We start from the raw sequence: 27561 nt of genomic DNA on the forward strand, positions 1-27561 counted from the left end.
CTGCCGCTCGGCATGAGGTGCCAGTGTATCAAGTCTGACACCAACAGGCTCTTGAACAGCTTCCATGCCCAAGCAATACGACTGACAAATAGCTAACCAAATAGCTAACCAAATAGCTAACCAAATAGCTAACCAAATAGCTAACCAAATAGCTACACAGACTTTAACTTGTATCTTTATTTACCTTTTATTTCAGTATTTGCACTGTCTATGCACACTCACAGGGCCCTGCACACTCACAGGGCCCTGCACACTCACAGGGCCCTGCACACTCACAGGACCCTACACACTCACAGGGCCCTGCACACCCACAGGGCCCTGCACACTCACAGGACCCTGCACACTCACAGGGCCCTGCACACTCACAGGGCCCTGCACACTCACAGGGCCCTGCACACTCACAGGACCCTGCACACTCACAGGGCCCTGCACACTCACAGGGCCCTGCACACTCACAGGGCCCTGCACACTCACAGGGCCCTGCACACTCACAGGGCCCTGCACACTCACAGGGCCCTGCACACTCACAGGGCCCTGCACACTCACAGGGCCCTGCACACTCACAGGGCCCTACATACTCACAGGGCCCTGCACACTCACAGGGCCCTGCACACTCACAGGGCCCTACACACTCACAGGGCCCTACATACTCACAGGGCCCTACACACTCACACCCACTGTCACTCCAACAAACACTCGCTCCATCATTCGCTCACTCGCACATAATATGCACATTCATTTATACGGACTCTGCACACCCACTCACATGCAAGCTGCTCTGTTTATCTCATATCCTGTTGTCCAGTCACTTTATCCCTATACATATCTACCTCCATCACTCCAGTATCCCTGCACCTGTAAATATGGTATTAGAACTGACTTTTTAAATATTTGCCTTATATAGTATGCCTACTTTCTTATGTTATTTACGTTAGTGTATATCATATATATATTATTCTTCTAGTATTCAATTGTTATGGATTATTGCATTGTTGGGCTTTGAGTTAGCAAGAAAGGCATTTCTCTGTACTTGCGCATGTGACTTGAAACTGAACCTCTTGGGTTGTTTCCGTACAGCTCTCTCTGCCTCTGTATGTGGTCTGCTTTTACCATGTACTGTAACTGTATGTGTCTAGTCTCAGGGGGGATTGGTGCTCTTATATGTCAGTGCTCGGGAGGTCTCTGGATGTCGAAATATCCTCGTTGTTTTTCAGGAGACACATTGGCTAGCTCTTGATATTTTTTTCTAAAGAAAATGTCATCCTGTCTAAAACTTAGTTGAATGTTCGTAGAGCGTGTTCTCTCACTAGGCAACCATGTATTTTTCTGACAGCAAAGCTCTGAATACAGGTCTGTATTAATAAAATACGGAAGGCTTCAATGCAGCATCTAAAACAGAATCTAAAAGCCATCAGAACTGCGTTGTCCCCCTCTGTTCGGCCCTATAGATGCTACCATATTTTTTTCCACACTTCTCATCTCTTTCATTGGCACCATCCCCCTCTCCTGTATTGTGGCCTCCCAGCTCTCTGTCCCGTGACAGTCTGCTGTTATTGATGCATAGAAAGATCACAGGAACATCATAGGAACAAGCATGCAGTTTGTCGTGTCACAGTCACTGCCTGCACCCTCACCACCAATTTGTGTACACACACACAACTAATATTGCACACACATAGAGATGTGTCAAAGCATTTGGAATCTGCTTCTATAGTGCTTACATTCATTAACATGCATACATGCACGATCACATGGATGCTGTGCGCATGGATGCTGTGCGTTATCCCAAACCCTCATTACACACCGTATCCTAGCCAGGCAATAGAATAGAACCGGAGTAGGGTTGGAGTCCAGGTTCGAGCATCAGGTCAGAATAGGAGCTGGGACAAAGAAAAGGTGAATGTGCATTCAAAGCCTATTCGTTTAGGAGTACCTGACTGTGTTAAACAACACACAGATGTGAGAATAGCAGCGCTGCTGAAACCTGAATCAAGCACACCTCATCCTCCCTTGAGCTCAGCTGTTGGGTCCAGATCTGACCCATAATGGAACACCTTGTTCCAAACTGAAGGGTTCTGACCCAGACCAACCGGTTATGTTCAGGTCCAACAGAAGAACAGAGCTCCTTGTCCCGTCCCCCCCCCCACACTGCTCTGAGCGAGCCAGGATACTGGTTCGAGACTGACTTGTCCTGTTGAAACTACTGAGCCTTGCGTTCGCATTCAGAGCTGGATGGAGACAAGCAGGCCTCCGGGCTGAGTGTAAATATTCAGAGCTGGATGGAGACAAGCAGGCCTCTGGGCTGAGTGTAAATATTCAGAGCTGGATGGAGACAAGCAGGCCTCCGGGCTGAGTGTAAATATTCAGAGCTGGATGGAGACAAGCAGGCCTCCGGGCTGAGTGTAAATATTCAGAGCTGGATGGAGACAAGCAGGCCTCCGGGCTGAGTGTAAATATTCAGAGCTGGATGGAGACAAGCAGGCCTCTGGGCTGAGTGTAAATATTCAGAGCTGGATGGAGACAAGCAGGCCTCTGGGCTGAGTGTAAATATTCAGAGCTGGATGGAGACAAGCAGGCCTCCGGGCTGAGTGTAAATATTCAGAGCTGGATGGAGACAAGCAGGCCTCCGGGCTGAGTGTAAATATTCAGAGCTGGATGGAGACAAGCAGGCCTCTGGGCTGAGTGTAAATATTCAGAGCTGGATGGAGACAAGCAGGCCTCTGGGCTGAGTGTAAATATTCAGAGCTGGATGGAGACAAGCAGGCCTCCGGGCTGAGTGTCAATATTCAGAGCTGGATGGAGACAAGCAGGCCTCCGGGCTGAGTGTAAATATTCAGAGCTTGATGGAGACAAGCAGGCCTCCGGGCTGAGTGTAAATATTCAGAGCTGGATGGAGACAAGCAGGCCTCCGGGCTGAGTGTAAATATTCAGAGCTGGATGGAGACAAGCAGGCCTCCGGGCTGAGTGTAAATATTCCGAGCTGGATGGAGACAAGCAGGCCTCCGGGCTGAGTGTAAATATTCCGAGCCTTGCCTCTGTGGTTTACCAGTAATGTGACTAGTGTGTACGTGTCTTAGTGCCGTGAGAACATTAGCCTACTGTTATCTTTTACTACCACGCTTCCTTTGTGACACTAACCACGTTTCCGTCCACAGTTTTTATGCAAGTAAAGTCATAACTTTTATAAAAAATAAATCACGACAGCTATGATTGAAACAAAGTGTAGGTACAATTTTGAAATGCAGACAGATAATTTTGTCTGTAAAATGTATTATGTGAGAAATGTCAGTGGAAACAACTTTTTATGTGCAAATATTGATATAATAACTATCATATCAAAGTAAACTTGGAGTCACGCAATGATATGTGTGGTCCTCCCACTACGACTCAGGAAACCATGCAGTTTATTAAGCTACAGATGAAATAAGTTGTGATGAACTTCACAGGGTGGAGCTTGATGCTCCTTTCCAATAACTGTTTGGGGTCTTATTCTGGTGACATGATGATCGATGCTTGACCACCGTTTGACAAATACAAATATTCTCGCTCTTGTCCATAATAATCTCATCATGTAGACTAGCCTACCCTCACTGTATCTGTGAGTCCACGTGCCAAGACTAGAGTAGGAACATGTGCTATTTAACAAAACATTATTGGGAGAGTTGAATTTAATGGAAACCCTTTTTAGATTTTTATTTGGTACAAGCAAAAAACAATGTCATCGCACTGATTTTTTTTATCCACAAATCCATTTGGTTGAAACACACTACTGGTGAGGAAATTCACATATTTTCTTTGTGCTGATTGTTAGTCTATTCACATACAAATCTGTCGCCAACTGGATGGAAACCTAGTTACTGTGATCTCTTGAGCGACGTATAACTGCTCAGGTTGTTGCAAACCTTTCGTGTGAAATGAGTGTTGAAATGATGTGGTGTGAAGACGGCTCAGGGTGTCATGACGAGCCTCAAACCAGAGAGCGGTTGGTTCCTTTATATGGAGTCATGAGGCCTTAATACGGAACTGTAAGAACATGTCTGCTCCAGATGTGGTCTAAGTCAGCTCTTTATGCCCTTGTGCTTTGATCTCTGTGGTAAGTGTAAAGTATACCAGAGGAGGGGGGAACACGGAGAGAGGGAAATGTGGTCCCTTTAAATCAGGACGACGGATGAAAGAGAAATATGCAGAATAGTGCGACGTAAGAATATGAATAATTTGGCAGTGTGCCCCATGGGACAGGGGTTGACAGGAATGGACTGAGGGTAAATGTATTACAGTAATTGCCTCTAAGGCGCCACCCCCTCTGATGCATTGCCCCTCCCGTTTGGGTAGGGGCAATGCTGCACGATGCCCTTCTTCAGTTGTCCCTCTCAAGTGGAGGGAGAGAGAGGGCACATATCCATCCATTGAAAGTGGAGGGAGAGAGAGGGCACATATCCATCCATTGAAAGTGGAGGGAGAGAGAGGGCACATATCCATCCATTGAAAGTGGAGGGAGAGAGGGCACATATCCATCCATTGAAAGTGGAGGGAGAGAGAGGGCACATATCCATCCATTGAAAGTGGAGGGAGAGAGAGGGCACATATCCATCCATTGAAAGTGGAGGGAGAGAGGGCACATATCCATCCATTGAAAGTGGAGAGAGAGAGAGGGCACATATCCATCCATTGAAAGTGGAGGGAGAGAGAGGGCACATATCCATCCATTGAAAGTGGAGGGAGAGAGAGGGCACATATCCATCCATTGAAAGTGGAGGGAGAGAGGGCACATATCCATCCATTGAAAGTGGAGGGAGAGAGAGGGCACATATCCATCCATTGAAAGTGGAGGGAGAGAGAGGGCACATATCCATCCATTGAAAGTGGAGGGAGAGAGGGCACATATCCATCCATTGAAAGTGGAGGGAGAGAGAGGGCACATATCCATCCATTGAAAGTGGAGGGAGAGAGAGGGCACATATCCATCCATTGAAAGTGGAGGGAGAGAGGGCACATATCCATCCATTGAAAGTGGAGGGAGAGAGAGGGCACATATCCATCCATTGAAAGTGGAGGGAGAGAGGGCACATATCCATCCATTGAAAGTGGAGGGAGAGAGAGGGCACATATCCATCCATTGAAAGTGGAGGGAGAGAGAGGGCACATATCCATCCATTGAAAGTGGAGGGAGAGAGAGGGCACATATCCATCCATTGAAAGTGGAGGGAGAGAGAGGGCACATATCCATCCATTGAAAGTGGAGGGAGAGAGAGGGCACATATCCATCCATTGAAAGTGGAGGGAGAGAGAGGGCACATATCCATCCATTGAAAGTGGAGGGAGAGAGAGGGCACATATCCATCCATTGAAAGTGGAGGGAGAGAGAGGGCACATATCCATCCATTGAAAGTGGAGGGAGAGAGAGGGCACATATCCATCCATTGAAAGTGGAGGGAGAGAGAGGGCACATATCCATCCATTGAAAGTGGAGGGAGAGAGAGGGCACATATCCATCCATTGAAAGTGGAGGGAGAGAGAGGGCACATATCCATCCATTGAAAGTGGAGGGAGAGAGAGGGCACATATCATATCCATCCATTGAAAGTGGAGGGAGAGAGGGCACATATCCATCCATTGAAAGTGGAGGGAGAGAGAGGGCACATATCCATCCATTGAAAGTGGAGGGAGAGAGAGGGCACATATCCATCCATTGAAAGTGGAGGGAGAGAGGGCACATATCCATCCATTGAAAGTGGAGAGAGAGAGAGGGCACATATCCATCCATTGAAAGTGGAGGGAGAGAGGGCACATATCCATCCATTGAAAGTGGAGGGAGAGAGAGGGCACATATCCATCCATTGAAAGTGGAGAGAGAGAGAGGGCACATATCCATCCATTGAAAGTGGAGAGAGAGAGAGGGCACATATCCATCCATTGAAAGTGGAGGGAGAGAGGGCACATATCCATCCATTGAAAGTGGAGAGAGAGAGAGGGCACATATCCATCCATTGAAAGTGGAGAGAGAGAGAGGGCACATATCCATCCATTGAAAGTGGAGGGAGAGAGGGCACATATCCATCCATTGAAAGTGGAGAGAGAGAGAGGGCACATATCCATCCATTGAAAGTGGAGAGAGAGAGGGCACATATCCATCCATTGAAAGTGGAGGGAGAGAGGGCACATATCCATCCATTGAAAGTGGAGGGAGAGAGGGCACATATCCATCCATTGAAAGTGGAGGGAGAGAGGGCACATATCCATCCATTGAAAGTGGAGGGAGAGAGGGGCACATATCCATCCATTGAAAGTGGAGGGAGAGAGGGCACATATCCATCCATTGAAAGTGGAGGGAGAGAGGGCACATATCCATCCATTGAAAGTGGAGGGAGAGAGGGCACATATCCATCCATTGAAAGTGGAGGGAGAGAGGGGCACATATCCATCCATTGAAAGTGGAGGGAGAGAGAGGGCACATATCCATCCATTGAAAGTGGAGGGAGAGAGGGCACATATCCATCCATTGAAAGTGGAGGGAGAGAGGGCACATATCCATCCATTGAAAGTGGAGGGAGAGAGAGGGCACATATCCATCCATTGAAAGTGGAGGGAGAGAGAGGGCACATATCCATCCATTGAAAGTGGAGGGAGAGAGAGGGCACATATCCATCCATTGAAAGTGGAGGGAGAGAGAGGGCACATATCCATCCATTGAAAGTGGAGGGAGAGAGAGGGCACATATCCATCCATTGAAAGTGGAGGGAGAGAGGGCACATATCCATCCATTGAAAGTGGAGGGAGAGAGGGCACATATCCATCCATTGAAAGTGGAGGGAGAGAGAGGGCACATATCCATCCATTGAAAGTGGAGGGAGAGAGAGGGCACATATCCATCCATTGAAAGTGGAGGGAGAGAGAGGGCACATATCCATCCATTGAAAGTGGAGGGAGAGAGAGGGCACATATCCATCCATTGAAAGTGGAGGGAGAGAGAGGGCACATATCCATCCATTGAAAGTGGAGGGAGAGAGAGTGGAGGCACATATCCATCCATTGAAAGTGGAGGGAGAGAGAGGGCACATATCCATCCATTGAAAGTGGAGGGAGAGAGGGCACATATCCATCCATTGAAAGTGGAGGGAGAGAGGGCACATATCCATCCATTGAAAGTGGAGGGAGAGAGAGGGCACATATCCATCCATTGAAAGTGGAGGGAGAGAGGGCACATATCCATCCATTGAAAGTGGAGGGAGAGAGAGGGCACATATCCATCCATTGAAAGTGGAGGGAGAGAGAGGCACATATCCATCCATTGAAAGTGGAGGGAGAGAGGGCACATATCCATCCATTGAAAGTGGAGGGAGAGAGGGCACATATCCATCCATTGAAAGTGGAGGGAGAGAGGGCACATATCCATCCATTGAAAGTGGAGGGAGAGAGAGGGCACATATCCATCCATTGAAAGTGGAGGGAGAGAGGGCACATATCCATCCATTGAAAGTGGAGGGAGAGAGAGGGCACATATCCATCCATTGAAAGTGGAGGGAGAGAGGGCACATATCCATCCATTGAAAGTGGAGGGAGAGAGGGCACATATCCATCCATTGAAAGTGGAGGGAGAGAGAGGGCACATATCCATCCATTGAAAGTGGAGGGAGAGAGAGGGCACATATCCATCCATTGAAAGTGGAGGGAGAGAGGGCACATATCCATCCATTGAAAGTGGAGGGAGAGAGGGCACATATCCATCCATTGAAAGTGGAGGGAGAGAGAGGGCACATATCCATCCATTGAAAGTGGAGGGAGAGAGAGGGCACATATCCATCCATTGAAAGTGGAGGGAGAGAGAGGGCACATATCCATCCATTGAAAGTGGAGGGAGAGAGAGGGCACATATCCATCCATTGAAAGTGGAGGGAGAGAGAGGGCACATATCCATCCATTGAAAGTGGAGGGAGAGAGGGGCACATATCCATCCATTGAAAGTGGAGGGAGAGAGGGGCACATATCCATCCATTGAAAGTGGAGGGAGAGAGGGCACATATCCATCCATTGAAAGTGGAGGGAGAGAGGGCACATATCCATCCATTGAAAGTGGGGAGAGAGAGGGCACATATCCATCCATTGAAAGTGGAGGGAGAGAGAGGGCACATATCCATCCATTGAAAGTGGAGGGAGAGAGAGGGCACATATCCATCCATTGAAAGTGGAGGGAGAGAGAGGGCACATATCCATCCATTGAAAGTGGAGGGAGAGAGGGCACATATCCATCCATTGAAAGTGGAGGGAGAGAGGGCACATATCCATCCATTGAAAGTGGAGGGAGAGAGAGGGCACATATCCATCCATTGAAAGTGGAGGGAGAGAGAGGGCACATATCCATCCATTGAAAGTGGAGGGAGAGAGAGGGCACATATCCATCCATTGAAAGTGGAGGGAGAGAGGGCACATATCCATCCATTGAAAGTGGAGGGAGAGAGAGGGCACATATCCATCCATTGAAAGTGGAGGGAGAGAGAGAGGGCACATATCCATCCATTGAAAGTGGAGGGAGAGAGAGGGGCACATATCCATCCATTGAAAGTGGAGGGAGAGAGAGGGCACATATCCATCCATTGAAAGTGGAGGGAGAGAGAGGGCACATATCCATCCATTGAAAGTGGAGGGAGAGAGAGGGCACATATCCATCCATTGAAAGTGGAGGGAGAGAGAGGGCACATATCCATCCATTGAAAGTGGAGGGAGAGAGAGGGCACATATCCATCCATTGAAAGTGGAGGGAGAGAGAGGGCACATATCCATCCATTGAAAGTGGAGGGAGAGAGGGGCACATATCCATCCATTGAAAGTGGAGGGAGAGAGGGGGAGGGAGAGAGGGCACATATCCATCCATTGAAAGTGGAGGGAGAGAGGGCACATATCCATCCATTGAAAGTGGAGGGAGAGAGAGGGCACATATCCATCCATTGAAAGTGGAGGGAGAGAGAGGGCACATATCCATCCATTGAAAGTGGAGGGAGAGAGAGGCACATATCCATCCATTGAAAGTGGAGGGAGAGAGGGCACATATCCATCCATTGAAAGTGGAGGGAGAGAGAGGGCACATATCCATCCATTGAAAGTGGAGGGAGAGAGAGGGCACATATCCATCCATTGAAAGTGGAGGGAGAGAGAGGGCACATATCCATCCATTGAAAGTGGAGGGAGAGAGAGGGCACATATCCATCCATTGAAAGTGGAGGGAGAGAGAGGGCACATATCCATCCATTGAAAGTGGAGGGAGAGAGAGGGGCACATATCCATCCATTGAAAGTGGAGGGAGAGAGAGGGCACATATCCATCCATTGAAAGTGGAGGGAGAGAGAGGGCACATATCCATCCATTGAAAGTGGAGGGAGAGAGAGGGCACATATCCATCCATTGAAAGTGGAGGGAGAGAGAGGGCACATATCCATCCATTGAAAGTGGAGGGAGAGAGGGCACATATCCATCCATTGAAAGTGGAGGGAGAGAGGGCACATATCCATCCATTGAAAGTGGAGGGAGAGAGGGCACATATCCATCCATTGAAAGTGGAGGGAGAGAGAGGGCACATATCCAGCCATTAAAAGTGGGGAGAGAGAGGGCACATATCCATCCCTTGAAAGTGGAGGGAGAGAGAGGGCACATATCCATCCATTGAAAGTGGAGGGAGAGAGAGGGCACATATCCATCCATTGAAAGTGGAGGGAGAGAGGGCACATATCCATCCATTGAAAGTGGAGGGAGAGAGGGCACATATCCATCCATTGAAAGTGGAGGGAGAGAGGGCACATATCCATCCATTGAAAGTGGAGGGAGAGAGAGGGCACATATCCATCCATTGAAAGTGGAGGGAGAGAGAGGGCACATATCCATCCATTGAAAGTGGAGGGAGAGAGAGGGCACATATCCATCCATTGAAAGTGGAGGGAGAGAGGGCACATATCCATCCATTGAAAGTGGAGGGAGAGAGAGGGCACATATCCATCCATTGAAAGTGGAGGGAGAGAGAGGGCACATATCCATCCATTGAAAGTGGAGGGAGAGAGAGGGCACATATCCATCCATTGAAAGTGGAGGGAGAGAGGGCACATATCCATCCATTGAAAGTGGAGGGAGAGAGAGGGCACATATCCATCCATTGAAAGTGGAGGGAGAGAGAGGGCACATATCCATCCATTGAAAGTGGAGGGAGAGAGAGGGCACATATCCATCCATTGAAAGTGGAGGGAGAGAGGGCACATATCCATCCATTGAAAGTGGAGGGAGAGAGGGCACATATCCATCCATTGAAAGTGGAGGGAGAGAGGGCACATATCCATCCATTGAAAGTGGAGGGAGAGAGGGCACATATCCATCCATTGAAAGTGGAGGGAGAGAGAGGGCACATATCCATCCATTGAAAGTGGAGGGAGAGAGAGGGCACATATCCATCCATTGAAAGTGGAGGGAGAGAGAGGGCACATATCCATCCATTGAAAGTGGAGGGAGAGAGAGGGCACATATCCATCCATTGAAAGTGGAGGGAGAGAGAGGGCACATATCCATCCATTGAAAGTGGAGGGAGAGAGAGGGCACATATCCATCCATTGAAAGTGGAGGGAGAGAGAGGGCACATATCCATCCATTGAAAGTGGAGGGAGAGAGAGGGCACATATCCATCCATTGAAAGTGGAGGGAGAGAGAGGGCACATATCCATCCATTGAAAGTGGAGGGAGAGAGAGGGCACATATCCATCCATTGAAAGTGGAGGGAGAGAGAGGGCACATATCCATCCATTGAAAGTGGAGGGAGAGAGAGGGCACATATCCATCCATTGAAAGTGGAGGGAGAGAGAGGGCACATATCCATCCATTGAAAGTGGAGGGAGAGAGAGGACACATATCCATCCATTGAAAGTGGAGGGAGAGAGGGCACATATCCATCCATTGAAAGTGGAGGGAGAGAGAGGGCACATATCCATCCATTGAAAGTGGAGGGAGAGAGAGGGCACATATCCATCCATTGAAAGTGGAGGGAGAGAGAGGGCACATATCCATCCATTGAAAGTGGAGGGAGAGAGGGCACATATCCATCCATTGAAAGTGGAGGGAGAGAGGGCACATATCCATCCATTGAAAGTGGAGGGAGAGAGGGGCACATATCCATCCATTGAAAGTGGAGGGAGAGAGGGCACATATCCATCCATTGAAAGTGGAGGGAGAGAGGGCACATATCCATCCATTGAAAGTGGAGGGAGAGAGGGCACATATCCATCCATTGAAAGTGGAGGGAGAGAGGGCACATATCCATCCATTGAAAGTGGAGGGAGAGAGGGCACATATCCATCCATTGAAAGTGGAGGGAGAGAGAGGGCACATATCCATCCATTGAAAGTGGAGGGAGAGAGGGCACATATCCATCCATTGAAAGTGGAGAGAGAGAGAGGGCACATATCCATCCATTGAAAGTGGAGGGAGAGAGAGGGCACATATCCATCCATTGAAAGTAAACATTGCTTCTTGACTTCTTGACTGTGCAGACAGAAACTAGACCCCCAAAAGAGGCTGTGCTCAAACTGTCATCTGCTGATGAGGGGAAGGTCAATCCCTAATTACAAGATGACCTATCATACAGCAAGATTTGAACAAATCCCCACATCATACGACAAGGGGGGAGAGGAAGACATTCTGTCTTTGAAGCTAAAAACAATGTGCCTTCCAGGGAATAAATTAGCATCTCTGCAAATTAGAGTTCTGTAACAAAAAACAGAAGTAGATCTCTAGTCACAGTATGTAAGAAAATATATTTCTGTTATTTTTTTCTGCATCAGTAGAAGTTATCTGACTCTGTACTACTATAGCTATGCAGTGATAACGCATAAATATTCAATGATCATTACTGGACTAATGTTTCACTATAACTATTCTAAACAATACGTCCAAGTGAAGAGCCAGAGGAATGTGTTTGTCTTGGACATGGTTTGGTAAGTTTACACAAAGCAAGCTACAAAGACTTTTTTCCACCATATTTAAAAAAAAATCTTTCTCCGAATGTGCACTAAGATCCCCTGTGGAATTCCTCTTAAATCTTAAAACTGAGATATTGCAGGCTTCCATCTCATATCACTGGTCCGTCCGCCCTCTCTACAGTACAAGTCACAGAGCGCCACAGAAACAGCCTCTCTTCCTCTCGCCTCTGGTTTTTTGTTTCATGTAGCTGCCTGGCGGTCATATGAACAGTGCAAGTCTCTCAACGACAGAGCCTCGTCTCTCTCTGGAGTCTGAGTTTCACTCCCCCACAATCAGTCAGTCCACGATGTAGCCAGCTCCACAAAGCCAGGTGCTACAGAACTGTATGTCAAAGGTCAAATCACAGACAGACCAAGTGATTCACTCTCCAGTCCAAAGTCCAGAGACTGCTCATGGAGATTTCACCATAGCCATTTCCTTTGTTTAGGAAATTGAGCTCTAAACAGTTGTGAATATCAGTGTCTAAGTGGTATGCATATAGATAAGATTATGCTGGTGTGTCTGTGTGAGTGATAATATTTTAATTTTGGCATTTTGCAGCTGTCTGTGTGTGTCTCTGTGTCTGGTCCACGAGCACGCGTGTGTTGTTGTGTGGCGTTTCAGTGTTTGTCAACAATCTCCCCAAGGAGAAGTGGGTGTGGAGTCAGGCGCAGGAGAAAGCAAATTTCGAAAAGGGCGTTTTATTAACAAGTCCAAAGAACAGGAACAGGACTACAACAGTAGCCTCAAAACAACCGGACCCCGTCCAGGAAAAAAACCACCTGTTCAACAGAACACAAGAAAACGCAACCCAAACTAAATACCAGCAAACGTAACAATCCCGCACAAAACCCAGAGGGTATGGCGAGATAAAATACACCCCCCCTAATTACCGTAAATCGAACACAGGTGAAACACAAGACAGACACAACCAAATGAAAAGGAAAAAGGACCGGCGACGCCGAGCACCACCCGAACAGGGAGAGGAGCCACCTTCGGTGGAAGTCGTGTGTGTTGCTATTTGTGTTTTTTTTTTCACCTGGTGTGGGTTTCAGCCCTGGCTGCATGGCTGTGCGGTTGTGGGTGTTATCAGCCTGCCTGTCAACACTGAGCCATTTAGAGGAGATAACACCAGGCAGGAAGAAGGCCAGGGGAGGATCACTGCTCTCTCTCTTTCTCTCACAGATCATCATTGATACCACCACCAACCGACTGCATGACTAATGCCTGCTCGTGTCTCTTCTGCTCTGTGACCACTCACCTAGCTGAGTTTTTAAAGTCACACTTTATTTGGCTCATCTGTACATGCTCTACAGAGGATCATACTATCAACAAACTATCTGTTGATAAGCAACTGCTTGCTAGGGTTAGGTTTAGAATAAGGGCTAGGGTTAGCTAGGATAAGTATTAAGGTTAGGGTTAAAGCTAGGGTTAGTAGCTAGTTAGTTAGTTGAAATGTTGCTGATATTCTGTAGAGCATCTACAGATAGACTATTCAAATCGTGTTTCTGCCCCTGGTCCTGCTGGTTTTGTGAACTTGAATGCTCTGCTTCTGCCTTGCCCTGGGAACAGACTGAGGGCAATCAATGCTGCAGTGATGGCTGTGAAATCACTTCATGTCATGGATGGAGCCCTGGGGCTCAGGGATGTGGAGAGAGAGCAGAGACTCACTGCTGCCACCTGCTATCACCAGCAAATTCAGTCCCACTACATCCTGACTGTGAAGCTAAGCTCAGTGTGTGGCTAACTGGCTGGGGCTGTTTAGTCAATCGGCTGTAGAGGGCTTGTCCTTCCCTGCCCGTTTCCACTATGTAATGACTTGTCGCTATAGAAGAGAGTGTAGCTGGTGTCTGTGTGTAAAGTAGAGACCAGGGGGGGTGTCATCTGATTTGGAAAACGCTGTCTGGTAAAGGGTGATATACAAGTGTCACTGATCGTCTGTAGAGCATCTACAGATTTGTATGCAAATAGTTTGTGTGCATATGAATGGCCATTATTTTGGAATGAGATGTTTGACAAGCAGGTGTCCACATAATTTTGATCATGTAGTGTTACAAGTGTGTTAGTTGGTATTCAGCAGTCATATAATTGGCCTTATTTACATTGAAGAGCAACTCAAATATGTGACTTTCAGCTCTGCAGAGATGAGATAATGACTTACAATGAAATAATGTAGTCATCAAATAGGCCTAAAACAAAACTCCTGCGTTGTCTTGGCTGTGTGTTTAGGGTCGTTGTCCTGTTGGAAGGTGAAATATGGAAATAAAGTCATGTGAATAAATGATGGTTAATAAGTGATAAGCAGTAATGGACAGTCACTACCATCGTGGGACTTTATTTAGTTGTATTCTCTGTTACAGCATTCAACCCACATAATGCCTTGTGCATTTTAATGTTGTGTCTTTTTATTTTTGTATTATCTAACTGAAACTAAACCGACCTCAGCGTAGCTCTCTCTTATCCGATAAAACGTTTCTGTCTGACAGGAAGAGCTTTTGAGTGAGTTGTGTTTTTAGTCTCTGCGACTGTAGACTTCGTGATTTATAGATACATAGTGGGTTTGTGTGCATCTATTATAGATCTATAATGGGTCAACAGAAACCACGTCATGGCAGTACTTGCTGTAGATACTATGTATGATGTACAGTAGCTTCCAAACGTTGTTAGGTTACAGTTCAAATTGATTTGATGAGGGGAAAACATGTTTTATTTTATCTACATACAATACCCCATAATGACAAACTAAAACAAGTTTAGACATTTTTGCTATTTTATTAAAAACTGATAACATTTATAAATATTCAGACCCTTTACTCAGTACTTTGTTGAAGCACCTTTGGCAGCGATTACAGCCTCTATTTGTCTTGGGTATGATGTAACAAGCTTGGCACACCTGTATTTATTTTCTGCAGATCCTCTCAAGCTCTGTCAGGTTGGAAGGGGAGCGTCACTGCACAGCTATTTTTAGGTTTCTCCAGAGATGTTCCGTCAGGTTTATGTCCAGGCTCTGGCTGGTTCACTCAAGGACATTCTGAGACTTGTCCCGAAGCCACTCCTGCGTTGTCTTGGCTGTGTGCTTAGGGTCGTTGTCCTGTTGGAAGGTGAACCTTCGCTTCAGTCTAAGGTCCCGAGTGTTCTGGAGCAGGTTTTCATCAAGGATCTCTCTGTACTTTGCTCCGTTCATCATTTCCTCGATCCTGACTAGTCTCCCAGTCCTGCCGCTAAAAAACATCCCCACAACATGATGCCACCACCACCATGCTTCACCGTAGGGATGGTTTCAGGTTTCCACCAGACGTGACGCTTAGCTTTTAGGCCAAATAGTATAATATTGGTTTCATCAGACCAGAGATTCTTGTTTCTCATGGTCTTCAAGTGCCTTTTGTCAAACTCCAAGCGGGCTGTCATTTGAGGAGTGGCTTCAATCTGGTTACTCTACCATAAAGGCCTGATTGGTGGAGTGCTGCAGAGATGGTTGTCCTTCTGGAAGGTTCTCCCATCTCCACAGATTAACTCTAGAGCTCTTTCAGAGTGACCATCAGGTTCTTGGTCACCTCCTGACCAAGGCCTTTCTCCCCCGATTGCTCAGGAAGGTTCCAAACTTCTTCCTTTGATGGAGGCCACTGTGTTCTTGGGGACCTTCAATGCTGTATACATCTTTTTGGTACCCTTCCCCATTTCTGTGCCTCAGCACAATCCTGTCTTGGACAATCTACGGACAATTCCTTTGACCTCATGTCTTGGTTTTTGCTCTGACATGCACTGTCAACTGAGGGACCTTATATAGACAGGTGTGTGCCTTTCCAAGTCATGTCCAATCAATTGAATTTACCACAGGTGGACTCCAATCAAGTTGTACTAACATCTCAAGGATGATCAATGGAAACAGTATGCACCTGAGCTCAATTTCGAGTCTCATAGCAAAGGATCTGAAATATGTAAATAAGGTATTTCTGTTTTTGCTGAGGAATTGTTTTTATTTAATCCATTTCAGAATAAGACTAACGTAACAAAATGTGGAAAATAAGCAGTCTGAATACTTTCCAAAGGCACTCTATGTTTCAAGCCCCATTGCTTCCTGACTTTATACACTGCATTGTGTCTAACGGTCCTGCTGAGATAGAAATCTCTCTTCCTTCCTGCACTGACATCTTTCATGCTCCATCTCACTGCATTTGTGTTGATACCGCAGAGACACTATTGACACTTGGCGTCAAGGGTGATAACCTGTGGTCAGGGACCGGGGTGGGGGAGGAGGCGTTAAGGGGAGGGAGTGCAAAATGGAACAATCCTCCAGACAGCCAGCAGAGCTCTCAACGAGTATGCTCACCACACCATTAGACGGGCCAAAAATGGAACCCGACAAGGCAACCAATCACAGCAAAGATGTGTCCTACCCAGCGTGGGACTATGATGGATAATGATAACCCATAACCCTCTGGCTGCTCTAAAACCTGAGAGAGATTAGCAAGATTGTGTAAGATTGTGTCTGTCTGGTGCTTTGATGCGAATACAACAGCTTTAATGTGATAGAGGGGTAGTGTGAAGTAGAGGTCATCTCAGATCCGGAAATTTAGATCCGAATTGGATTTGTGAAATTCCCATCTGACATTTTTTGCAAAATCAATACCCCATCCGATTCGGGTTTCCGAGGTGGACCAGATCCGACCCAAAATATGTCAGAGAAATTTCAATCCCTGAACACTTCTCCGTTGCGCAAATACAGCTGTGTCTGTTCCAAGCTCATTGGTGTGGGAAATAGTGAGGGCCCAGTTGAAACAAGTTAGTCAACATGGGTCAGGATCCCTGTGGAATGCTTTCAACACCTTGTCGTCCATGACCTGACGAACTGAGGCAGTTCTGGGGACAAAAAGTGGTGCAACTCAATATTGTTGTTCCTAATGTTTTGAACACTCAGGATACTGTATGTGCGTCTCTGTGTGTCCATGTGACTGAGTGCAGTTATACAAGACAATGTTGTGTCTGAGGTATCTCAACCACTGATGTCTAGGTTCACTGGTTTCCCCTGCAGCAGGAGAAAGTGGAGCTGGGTAGCTGCGAGTGCTGCAGTGACAGCAGGTGGGTAATGGAACAGCTATTTGGGAGGGGAGCAGCAGGCACACACAGACACACTGCTAATTGGGGCTTATCAGGTGTAGCTGGGAAAGGGAAAACACCACCTGGGGCTTTTGTGAGAGCAGAGCAGGAAGCTATCAGTGGGTCACATGACCACTATGCCGGGATGGGGTGGGGGCTTGGTCTCAGTGTGGGGTTAGGAACCAGATAATTTTGTCCACCAGCCGGCTCTCTCTGTCGAACCACCTAGTTTTACAGCGCCTCAGAACGGGTCTTGACTGGAAGTCTATGGTAGGAGCGGACGAAACAACCGCTGGTTTTAATTGGCTGATCTCTCAGTAATAATTGGCTGATCTCTGTCCATCACCATCTCGCTTAACCCTAAGAACCTCCCCCCTACATTGTGGATTTCAAAGTGCGAGCAACGCAGGTGAGTTTGGAAAATCTGAAAGTACGCATCTTAGAAATAGTTTTCACGTTTAAAATGTAAATGCCTGAACTCAGAATCAATTGGTTTAATGAGAGAGAACATTTATTTTGATTGACGATTTTGAAGTCCTGTCTACTACACTTCCCTTTCAAGTCCCACTTTGTTGCACAGTGTTACCTAGCTCTCTGCACCAGTCGAGCCCGGGGAAACCAGAGAATAAGGTCTCAGAAGATCTTTACTATTCGGACTCCTGAATATTCAGCATGGTTCATTTGAATATCTTACTAAATACACATTGCGTGATAAACTTTGAGCAGCTTTGATTATGTAAGACTGATATTATTATCTGGTTGTTTTAGTTCTGATCATTTGTGGATGTAAAACAACCTTGGTGTTGGAGACACACTAGATGGGCTACATGGTCACAAACTAAACTCAGCAAAAAAAGAAACGTCCTCTCACTGTCAATTGCGTTTATTTTTAGCAAACTTAACATGTGTAAATATTTGTATGAACTTAAGGTTCGACAACTGAGACATAAACTGAACAAGTTCCAAAGACAGAAATGGAATGTGTCCCTGAACAAAGGGGGGTCAAAATCAAAAGTAACAGTCAGTATCTGGTGTGGCCACCAGCTGCATTAAGTACTGCAGTGCATCTCCTCAGGATCAGGATGATCCTGCAGGAAGGGTACCACATGAGGGAGGATGATGTCTTCCCTGTAACGCACAGCATTGAGATTGCCTGCAATGACAACAAACTCAGTCCGATGATGCAGTGACACACCACCCCAGACCACGACGGACCCTCCACCTCCAAATCGATCCCGCTCCAGAGTACAGGCCTCAGTGTAATGCTCATTCCTTCGACAATAAACGCGAATCCGACCATCACCCCTGGTGAGACAAAGAGAGCACTTTTTGCCAGTCCTGTCTGGTCCAGCGACGGTAGGTTTGTGCCCATAGGCAACGTCGTTGCTGGTGATGTCTGGTGAGGAGCTGCCTTACAGACCCTCAGTCTAGCCTCTCTCAGCCTATTGCGGACAGTCTGAGCACTGATGGATGGATTGTGCGTTCCTGGTGTAACTTGGGCAGTTGTTGTTGCCATCCTGTACCTGTCCCGCAGGTGTGATGTTCGGATGTACCAATCCTGTGCAGGTGTTGTTACACGTGGTCTGCCACTGCGAGGACGGTCAGCTGTCCGTCCTGTCTCCCTGTAGCGCCGTCTTAGGTGTCTCTCAGTATGGACATTGCAATTTATTACCCTGGCCACATCTGCAGTTCTCCTGCCTCATTGCAGCATGCCTAAGGCACGTTCACGCAGATGAGCAGGTACCCTGGGCATCTTTCATTTGGTGTTTTTCAGAGTCAGTAGAAAGACCTCTTTAGTGTCCTAAGTTTTCATAACTGTGACCTTAATTGCCTAATTGCCGTCTGTAAGCTGTTAGTATCTTAATGACCATTCCACAAGTGCATGTTCATTAATTGTTTATGGTTCATTGAACAAGCATGGGAAACAGTGTTTAAACCCTTTACAATGAAGATCTGTGAAGTTATTTGGATTGTTACGAATTATCTTTGAAAGACAGGGTCCTGAAAAAGGGATGTTTCTTTTTTTGCTGCGTTTACATAGCTTTGATAATGACCCCATATCTAGGCTATGCAGCATGAGCATACATGTTTGGTGATTCGTCTTCGGCTCCTTTCTTGATGCAAATGTGCTCCCTGAAGTGTTTGATGATTTCCTGTCTCTGATTGACACCTGAGAAACGTATGTCTGGTGCTTGTCTTCCTGTCTCTCGCTGCTGCTTTTTACCTCTTATTTCCTCTCACTCTTTCCATCCATCCAGCTCTCTCTCTCGCTCTCTTTTTACACACTCACAATGGAGACACCATTCTCCAGCCTGTACTGTATGGCCGAGACCCCTGGTTCTGCAGTAGACCATTGAACACTAATGTGGGTTAGAGTAGGGCCTTGAGGCATGGAAATACAGAAGCCTGAGGCTTTAGGTTCTTGCACCAGTGTAAAACCTGGCAGTGGAGCCACATGAATCTCACATAGCACACAGACTTGTTCTCTCATTGGATCTAGGCCTAATCCCTCAGTGTCATCTTTCATCTCAGTCACTCTCACTCTCATCACCTCCTGTTGTTGAAGGTAGGTAGGTAGGGAAGGAAGGAATCGTGGCAGGAGTGTTTTGGTCTTGATGCTGAGCATGTGTTTATCTGTTATGGCTACAGCATCAGGGATCTGACAGTGATGTATGAGGTGTCAAGACCGTGCACAGCTTTGACTCGTGCCGTATGAGGTTCAGGACTACAGAGCAGTGGAGCAGGAAGCCTGCTGCTCTCATGTCCTGTCTGTCAGCTAGTTGCCGTGGAGACGTCTGGGCCTGTGTGGCACAGGGCAGGGCAGATCAAGGGCGAGACAACAGCACTGCAGGTAAACCAGCCCATCAGGTTTCACACGCTGTCAAATCCCCTGGTCACAGAGATGTCATGTGGCACGCCAAGGTCTCCACGGTCACGCACAGTCTGACGGGACCTTGAGCTGCCGTCTACGAGCAAAGTCGGAAAACCGTCGGGAAACTCTCCTTAGAAATCTGACTGAAGAGACCTAACTGAAAGATGAGCTGAGGGGAAGGAAGAAGCTGCTTCCAAAACATCACATCATCTTCTCTTGCTCTGTTCAATCTCAGCAGTTTTTAGAGAGCTGGTTTACACTGACTCCTCCAATAACAACATCATTACCGTCTGCAGTAGTAATGTAACCTGATGTAATTACACTGGTGCGGCTGGCAGAGGCACTCAGCCTCAAGCCCTGATTTCTCTCTACTTATGGACACAGGAAACCGGGGGGGCGGGCGGAGACCTGATGCTATGATTCCGATAAGGAAATAGGAATATATTAATTGAATTGAATCAACTGTATTGTTCCACAGAGGGGACATTGGATTTGACCCCAGCATAAAATGGGCATACATCAGCACACGTCCAACGGCTAATACAGTTGCAGCAGCCCTATTGGGAGTAGTCTGATCGGGGAGGGAGTGACTCCAGCATGGCTTGGTGTGGCTGTGTTATTCAGGCTGAAAGGCAGAGCTCCTCCACGCCGAAGGAGGCTATTGTTCTTTTGTTCCTGCTTGAGGAAACAGCAGAGCATTCTGGTTATTATTAGTAACCAAGAGCAGCTGTGTGTGTGTGTGTGTGTGTGTGTGTGTGTGTGTGTGTGTGTGCAGCTGGACTGTGCTGCTCTACTCCGCTCTCTGTGTGTTGAGTATATACTCTTAGATGTGTGTGACCGAGTGTATAGGGCTATGTTCAGTACATTTCATTCCTGTGTATAGGGCTATGTTCAGTACATTTCATTCCTGTGTACGGTGCATGGACAGGCACATGACGTTGAAGCTTATATGTGGGGGTCTGGTGTGTGCTGGTATCAGTGTGTGTTTTTGTGAGTGTGTGTGCACGAGTGCGTGAGGGTTTTGTGTGCGTCACAGAGATGTCTCAGATTCCTGCCTTTGTGTCCAGATGCCATTCCACATGGGCACGCCGCTCTTTCCACTCTCCCCAGCCCAGCCCAGGTTTGTCACAGCCCAGTAGACAGGACGGCAGTTAGACTACCTAGCTAGCTACCCAAACAGCAGTAAAAGCGTTTAGATTAGGGAAATGAAGCAGGCAGCAGCAGCTCAGGCTGTAGAGAGGAGGCGTGCAGTGAAAGCATCAGGATCAGGTTACTATGAGCTGCTCTCCAGAGGCATCTCGTTACCGTCGACGTATTTAAGGGCTCAGACTCTAATCAGCTTTCCAGAACCTCTTCACTGCTGGACAGCTTTTATTTTTGTTTTAACAGACCCTCCTTTAAACACTGTTTTGACATTTGACTACTGATTCCAAGCTTTCTTTGTGGACAAGTGTGTTATTTGCATACATTTGATTGCAAGTCATTATTTAAACTGTATCATTCAAATGAACAAACGGCTTAATTTGAACTCATTATTGAATGTAAATGTTTAAGTGTAGAGTGGATCTGAAAACAAGTAACACACATCAGCTAATTAAAATGTTATGACCCAACTGTGGTTTTACAACAATCTTAACCAATGACCATGAGAATAGATTTTTAATTTCACTTTAGATTGGTTAATAATATGCTTCCCACAAGTCTGGAAAGTCCCCATCTTGTGATATGTCCTCCAGTGTTTGGGGGGTCATCACGTTGCGGCCTGCCCCTGGCCCTAGTCTGGCTGATCCACGATCTATGCTGCTATGCTGGTGTTAGAGGGACTTCAATAGAGTTAAATGTTTCTCAGTCCGGACAACGACGGTGTGACGGTGCTTAGAAATGGTGAGCGGAATATCCTCGGTAGACAGACAGACCTAGCTGCTGTCTGTTCTAGCCTGACGGACCATTAGGTTCTGAGGCTACAGCCTACAGGTGATCTCTGTCTGCAGAAATATCTAGGCTTACTGTTCTGGAATGTCTTGCTTCCTATGTTTCCTCGTACTGATTTTCATAGGAATTACAGTTCCAGATTGGTCAAAGAGTGTAACTCTTCATGATAGATTATTATGATGACGTAAACCTTGCCCTGGAGTCTCTCAAAGCTCAACACTAATACACTATCTCCTTACTGCCATTCCAATCCTGTTGCACAGACAAAAGCAGCAACTGTCTGCCTGTGTGGGTGTTTAGCTGGAGATGTAGCAAAAGGACACAGTACACAGTGTATTTGCAGCAGTAGCACATGTGGTAACACACAGTCCTCGCTGTGTAATGCTCAGGGGATAGTTGTGGCTAAAGGCAGATGCCAGATCTGTCCGGATTGGATCTATTTTTGAACCCTAAGACATGTCTGATCACCCCAGGTCCACAGGCCAAAGCAGGCCCTATGGCAGTAAGAATCAGTCACACACACATCACACACAACTGCTCTGATTTGTGTCATAAGCAAGTCTGACCTTAATAAACTATTTCACTGTAACACAGACCAACTCATTACTTTGTCTCCCCTAGATGAGTTGACACTTGAATCAACCTTTTTCCACCTCTTAAAATGATTATTTAAAGGGAAAAAAGTTGTAAAAAAGATAACTTCATTGTTATCTCCAGCACCACCCCAACATCAACGTGTGAAAATTGTGTTTTTATGTTTTGTAGTAAAAAAGTGTTTCCAATGATATCAACCAATTAGTAGACAATTAGTAGGCAATGCCTACTCATAATTGGTTAAAATCACACGATGCACACTATTATATGCCCTGTTAGTAATCCTGACCATGTCTCTCTGTTTCTCTGCAGGTGACCCAACCAGGCTTCCTGGGCCACAGAGACGTGATTCTGGGACGGGCACAGTCCCTCAGCCTGCCTGCCCTGCGTCCTCCCCCTGTCTCCCAGACGTCTCCTCTTGAGAGAATGACTATCGGCCCAGACCAGCTCTACCGCCACGACACCACTGTGTGAATGACTCTTTGTCGAAAAGCCACCGTGCTCTGCCACCCCGTTGTTGCCATGAAGAGCAAGTATTCCCAGTACTACAACCGGACCCTGATCCATGCCTACTATGTGTTTGCCAAGGACATGACCTCGGAGGAGCTGGAGGAGCGCACCAACGGGAAGGCCCAACTCAGCTCCCTCAACATCGTTTTCGTCATCATCTGCAGCATCATCATTCTGGAGAACTTGCTGGTGCTCATTGCCGTGTTCCGCAACAAGAAGTTCCACTCCGCCATGTTCTTCTTCATCGGGAACCTAGCCTTCTCCGACCTGCTGGCCGGCTCTGCCTACATCGCCAACATCTTCCTATCAGGGCCAAGGACCTTTGAGTTGGTGCCGGTACAGTGGTTCATCCGGGAGGGCACAGCCTTTATAGCGCTGGCCGCCTCTGTCTTCAGCCTGCTGGCCATCGCCATCGAGCGCTACATCGCCATCACCAAGGTCAGGGTGTACGGCTCCAACAGGACGTGTCGTATGTTCCTGCTGATCGGGACGTGCTGGGTCACCTCCATCCTCCTGGGGGGCCTGCCGATCATCGGCTGGAACTGCATCAACAACCTGCCTGAGTGCTCGGTCTTGCTGCCTCTCTATTCTAAGAAGTACATCCTGTTTGTGGTCACCATCTTCAGCATCATCCTGCTCTCTATCGGCATCCTTTATGTGCGCATCTACCTGATTGTGCGCTCCAGCCACCAGGAGGCCACCAACTCTCCGGCCTACGCCCTGCTGAAGACGGTCACCATTGTGCTGGGCGTCTTCATCGTGTGCTGGCTGCCCGCCTTCACAGTCCTCCTCCTGGACACCTCCTGCCGCAGGCTGGACTGCCCCGTCCTCTCCAAGGCAGACATCTTCTTCGGCATCGCCACGCTCAACTCGGCACTCAACCCACTGATCTACACGCTACGCAGCAAGGACATGAGAAAAGAGTTCCTGCGTGTGCTGTGCTGCTGGGGGCTGCTGACCAGCGGGCGCCCCGCTGACCGATGCCTGGTGCCCCTCAAGAGCTCCAGCTCTATGGAGCACTGTACCAACAAACACGAACACCAGACCACGCCCATCATGCAGGCAGAGTGCACCACCTGTGTCTGACTCGATGCTATAATCACACAGTGTGTGTTTCTGAATGTGAATGTGTGTGCGTGTGTCTATTCGACTGGGTGTGTGAGAGGGATAGTATGTGTGATGGGGCTGTGTGCAGGTGAAGAGACTTAAAGAGGAAAGCACACCTGTGAACCATCCCCACTCCAGACCTGCCACACAGAAGACGGTCTTGTCTGTTTGTCTGGAGAGATGTCACAACATCGTTGACTCTCATTACAATCATACCTGTGTGAATTCACAATCAGCATTCAACCGATTCACCACAAGAGCGTGGTAACGCCATCATCCTCGAGAGTGAATTCACTATTATTCAATGAATTCACAATCGTAGCTGAGACTTTTTTTAATCGTATTTTTTAACAATGTTTTAAACATTTTCTTAGGGACTTTCACAGAGTGGAGTCAATCTTTGTTGAGGGAGTCTTGATTACAACGATACATAATTAATGTTCTGCATGTCGACTTGTTTTACATGTATGCAGACTCTTATGGAAAGCCAAATCCACAGACACCATATACATAATACATAATCGTGATGCTGAGTTGTTGGAGTGTTTTACTGCGCCCTGATAATGGTAAAGCTTTCACATATTGCACTTTGTAGACATGTAAGCGTTGTGTGATTGTTTATGGCTGTCACCCTCTTGAAAGGTTAAACCACAGACGTTTCCCTGAGTGAATTATATATGTATCCATACATACAGTACTCATAGGCCATTGCTCATATAGAGAGACGTGAGGCACCCAGGCAGTGACTAGTCCTCACTCAGTACTGCACTCCATGCAGGCCAAAACCCTTACAAGTACCCCTCTAAACCAGGGCTATATAACTTCATATATAAACATACATAGATCCCTTTGATTAACTGCAAAAACAAAAGTACTCTGCTTACGTATATTGCATGACATTCCAACTCCTTTGTAAGAACTAATGTGTATTGGTGTACTCCAGTAAGTTCAGCTTGTTCATTAACATTCTGTCTCTCTCTCTCTCCGCCCACTTAAATCTGTCCCTCTCGCTTTTAATGTTGTCTTTTGTAACTAACGTTTCCTAAGAGGAGGGCCCAATCAGAAAACACATTTCTTGAAGTGAGTTGGCACTGATAAATTTCATTCAATTACAGCTACCCAGCAGCCCATAACCAAACAAAGTTGTAGCAACGCAGTGGCAGTGTGCTTTCTGTTATTATTGGGCGTTGCTCCAGGGGAATGGGCCTGAATGTAAGTCTGAAGTGTTTGGAGCGAGACCGCTCTATTTTTTTACAGTATTATAGATCATTGACTTGTCATTGACGTGCAGAGAGTGGGATTAAACAGGGTAGGTCAATCTCACTGTGAAGTCTTAAAAACAGACTACAACAAATAACAGCAATATCACCACCAAGCCAGTCCAGGTAGAATGGTTGAAAAATAGTACAGTCCTGTTCAACACGTGAAGACATGGGCTTCATCCAGAGTAGACACATCTTCTCCAATCCCAATAATCCCCCTCCATAAACGAGAGAAGATCCAGTTTCAAGGGGAGCGGGGGTCTCCATTCCCTTCTCAAGAGAGGTCGCCCTCTTTATTCTCTTAAGACGCCTAAATAAACTCTTAATTCCTCTAATGACAGGAAGTCCTGTGTTTCATAAAGCGGTTGCTGTTGTTCAGGAAGAACCTCATCTGCCTTTGTCCAGACACACTCACTCTCACTTGGCCACGCTTCTGGTCCTCATATTTCCATGCAGGTTTTTACAGCCTGCTAGTTAGACAGCGAGCACTAGCCTGGAATCCAAACTGATATGCTCTGTTACAATTGTTTCACTTCACAATAAACTGAACCTATGAATGTAGATTCCGGGCTAGGCCAGACCAGTAGGAATAGTGAAAGCAATATGGCAGCTTCCATACTGCCTGCGCTCTCCCGGGTTTCTTAAAAGACAAAGCAAACATACCTATCACTTCATTCATGTGTTGTCTAAACCTGTATAAATATATGAATAACTATGTATGTAAGTATGTACAGTATGTATGTATGTATGTATGTATGTATGTATGTATGTATGTATGTATGTATGTATGAACTGTGTTCATGTATGGAATGTCTTGTGTGTCCAGTAGCACTATGCCTGTGTCAGAACGGTACATATTAAACACTAATAGTGGTACATCATTTGTTTTTCTTAAATGCATTCCTTTTTATAAAATAAATGAAGTATCAAAAGAATCCAATGCGTTTTGTGTGTGTGTTTTTAACCAAGTGAATGTGTGCACACAAAAGTTCATATTTGTGCATGTATTGTATGAGAAAAACATGTTCTGATACGTTTCACTTTCCAGGCCTTTTGCCATCTTTCAAAATCTCACATGGCTGCATGAGGTGTAATTGAAAACTGATATTTAATCCAAACATGCTCTAACAAAGTTTTTAAAAATACTTGTTTCAACATGAAAAAGCTCTATGGAAATGTTGCCATTAAACTTTCCCCATTTAACCTTGGCCTTCACATCTAACAGCATGATTGTTTAACTGCTTCCAGACTAACATGAGAAAGATTTCTGTTGTGTGAAATGTTAGGGGTGACCATAAGGGGCAAGAGAGGTCAGGGAGGGAAAGAAAGAAAATCGGGTGTGGCAGGCAGTTTTAAGAAATGGTTATTTAGGAGGGAGAGTGGCTGTTTTTCTGGGCGCTCCATAAAGATGGGAGACAGCTTTGGGAGGGAGGGCGGACTCTGGGCCACGGCCCGGGAGAGGCTGACGGAGTGTGGATTTGAAAGAGAGTCTGGCCTGGTTGCTGTCAGACGTCCAGGATTCCTGGGTGGGAACATTGGCTAAATCAGCCCCAGGAGGCTGCGCTGCTGTCATGACTAAAAGGGATCCAGCTTTTGTCAAATTAAAGTCCGATTTGACTTTTCGTAGCAGGTTAGAACTTACGCAGCAGGTTAGTATAATTAACATAGCAGGTTAGGAGAATTAAGTTAGGTAAAATGCTTTAAAAAATACTTTTACAGTTAATTTGACAAAAGCTGGATCCCTTCCAGCCATGACCCTGCGCTGCTGGGAATGTGGCCAATCATTTCCAGAGCTCAGCAGCAGGATATGACAGAGTCTAGAAACCTGTAGGTGAAGAACACAAAAGGCATAAAGGGTTACGCTGTGTGCATAAAGATCAACTGAAACAGCTGCATATGCTTAAAAAGACATGAACACATTCACGCCACACAGGCACACCCTCAATCAGGCATCCATATTGGGAAAAACAAGACTGCACACTTGCGAGTTTAAAACATACAGGCACTTGGGGACAGCTGCACATTCCTGTTATAGATATATCACAGCAAAAACACACACGTACAAAGAAGCTCATATGCTCTTGTAACCGATGTGAAATGGCTTGCTGGTTAGCGGGGTGCGCGCTAATAGCGTTTCAATGGGCGACGTCACTCGCTCTGAGACCTTGAAGTAGTTGTTCCCCTTGCAGACAAGGGCCG

At 46.7% G+C, this 27561-nt stretch overlaps 1 protein-coding gene across 2 annotated transcripts in view; it reads left to right on the top strand.

The window, feature by feature from the left end:
• The window catches only part of s1pr2 (sphingosine-1-phosphate receptor 2), a 35635-nt gene extending 9338 nt beyond the window's left edge, over positions 1-26297 (top strand). For both annotated transcript variants that reach the window (XM_035771154.2, XM_035771155.2), the window contains exon 2: positions 22796-26297. In XM_035771154.2, the coding sequence (XP_035627047.2) occupies positions 22958-24079 (1122 nt within the window). In that variant the 5' untranslated portion in view covers positions 22796-22957 and the 3' untranslated portion in view covers positions 24080-26297. The remainder of the gene's footprint in view (positions 1-22795) is intronic.
• The last annotated feature ends 1264 nt before the right edge of the window (positions 26298-27561 follow it).

The sequence above is a fragment of the Oncorhynchus keta genome, chromosome 5 (genome assembly GCF_023373465.1).
Source record: "Oncorhynchus keta strain PuntledgeMale-10-30-2019 chromosome 5, Oket_V2, whole genome shotgun sequence".
In the NCBI taxonomy this organism is placed as follows: Eukaryota; Metazoa; Chordata; class Actinopteri; order Salmoniformes; family Salmonidae; genus Oncorhynchus; species Oncorhynchus keta.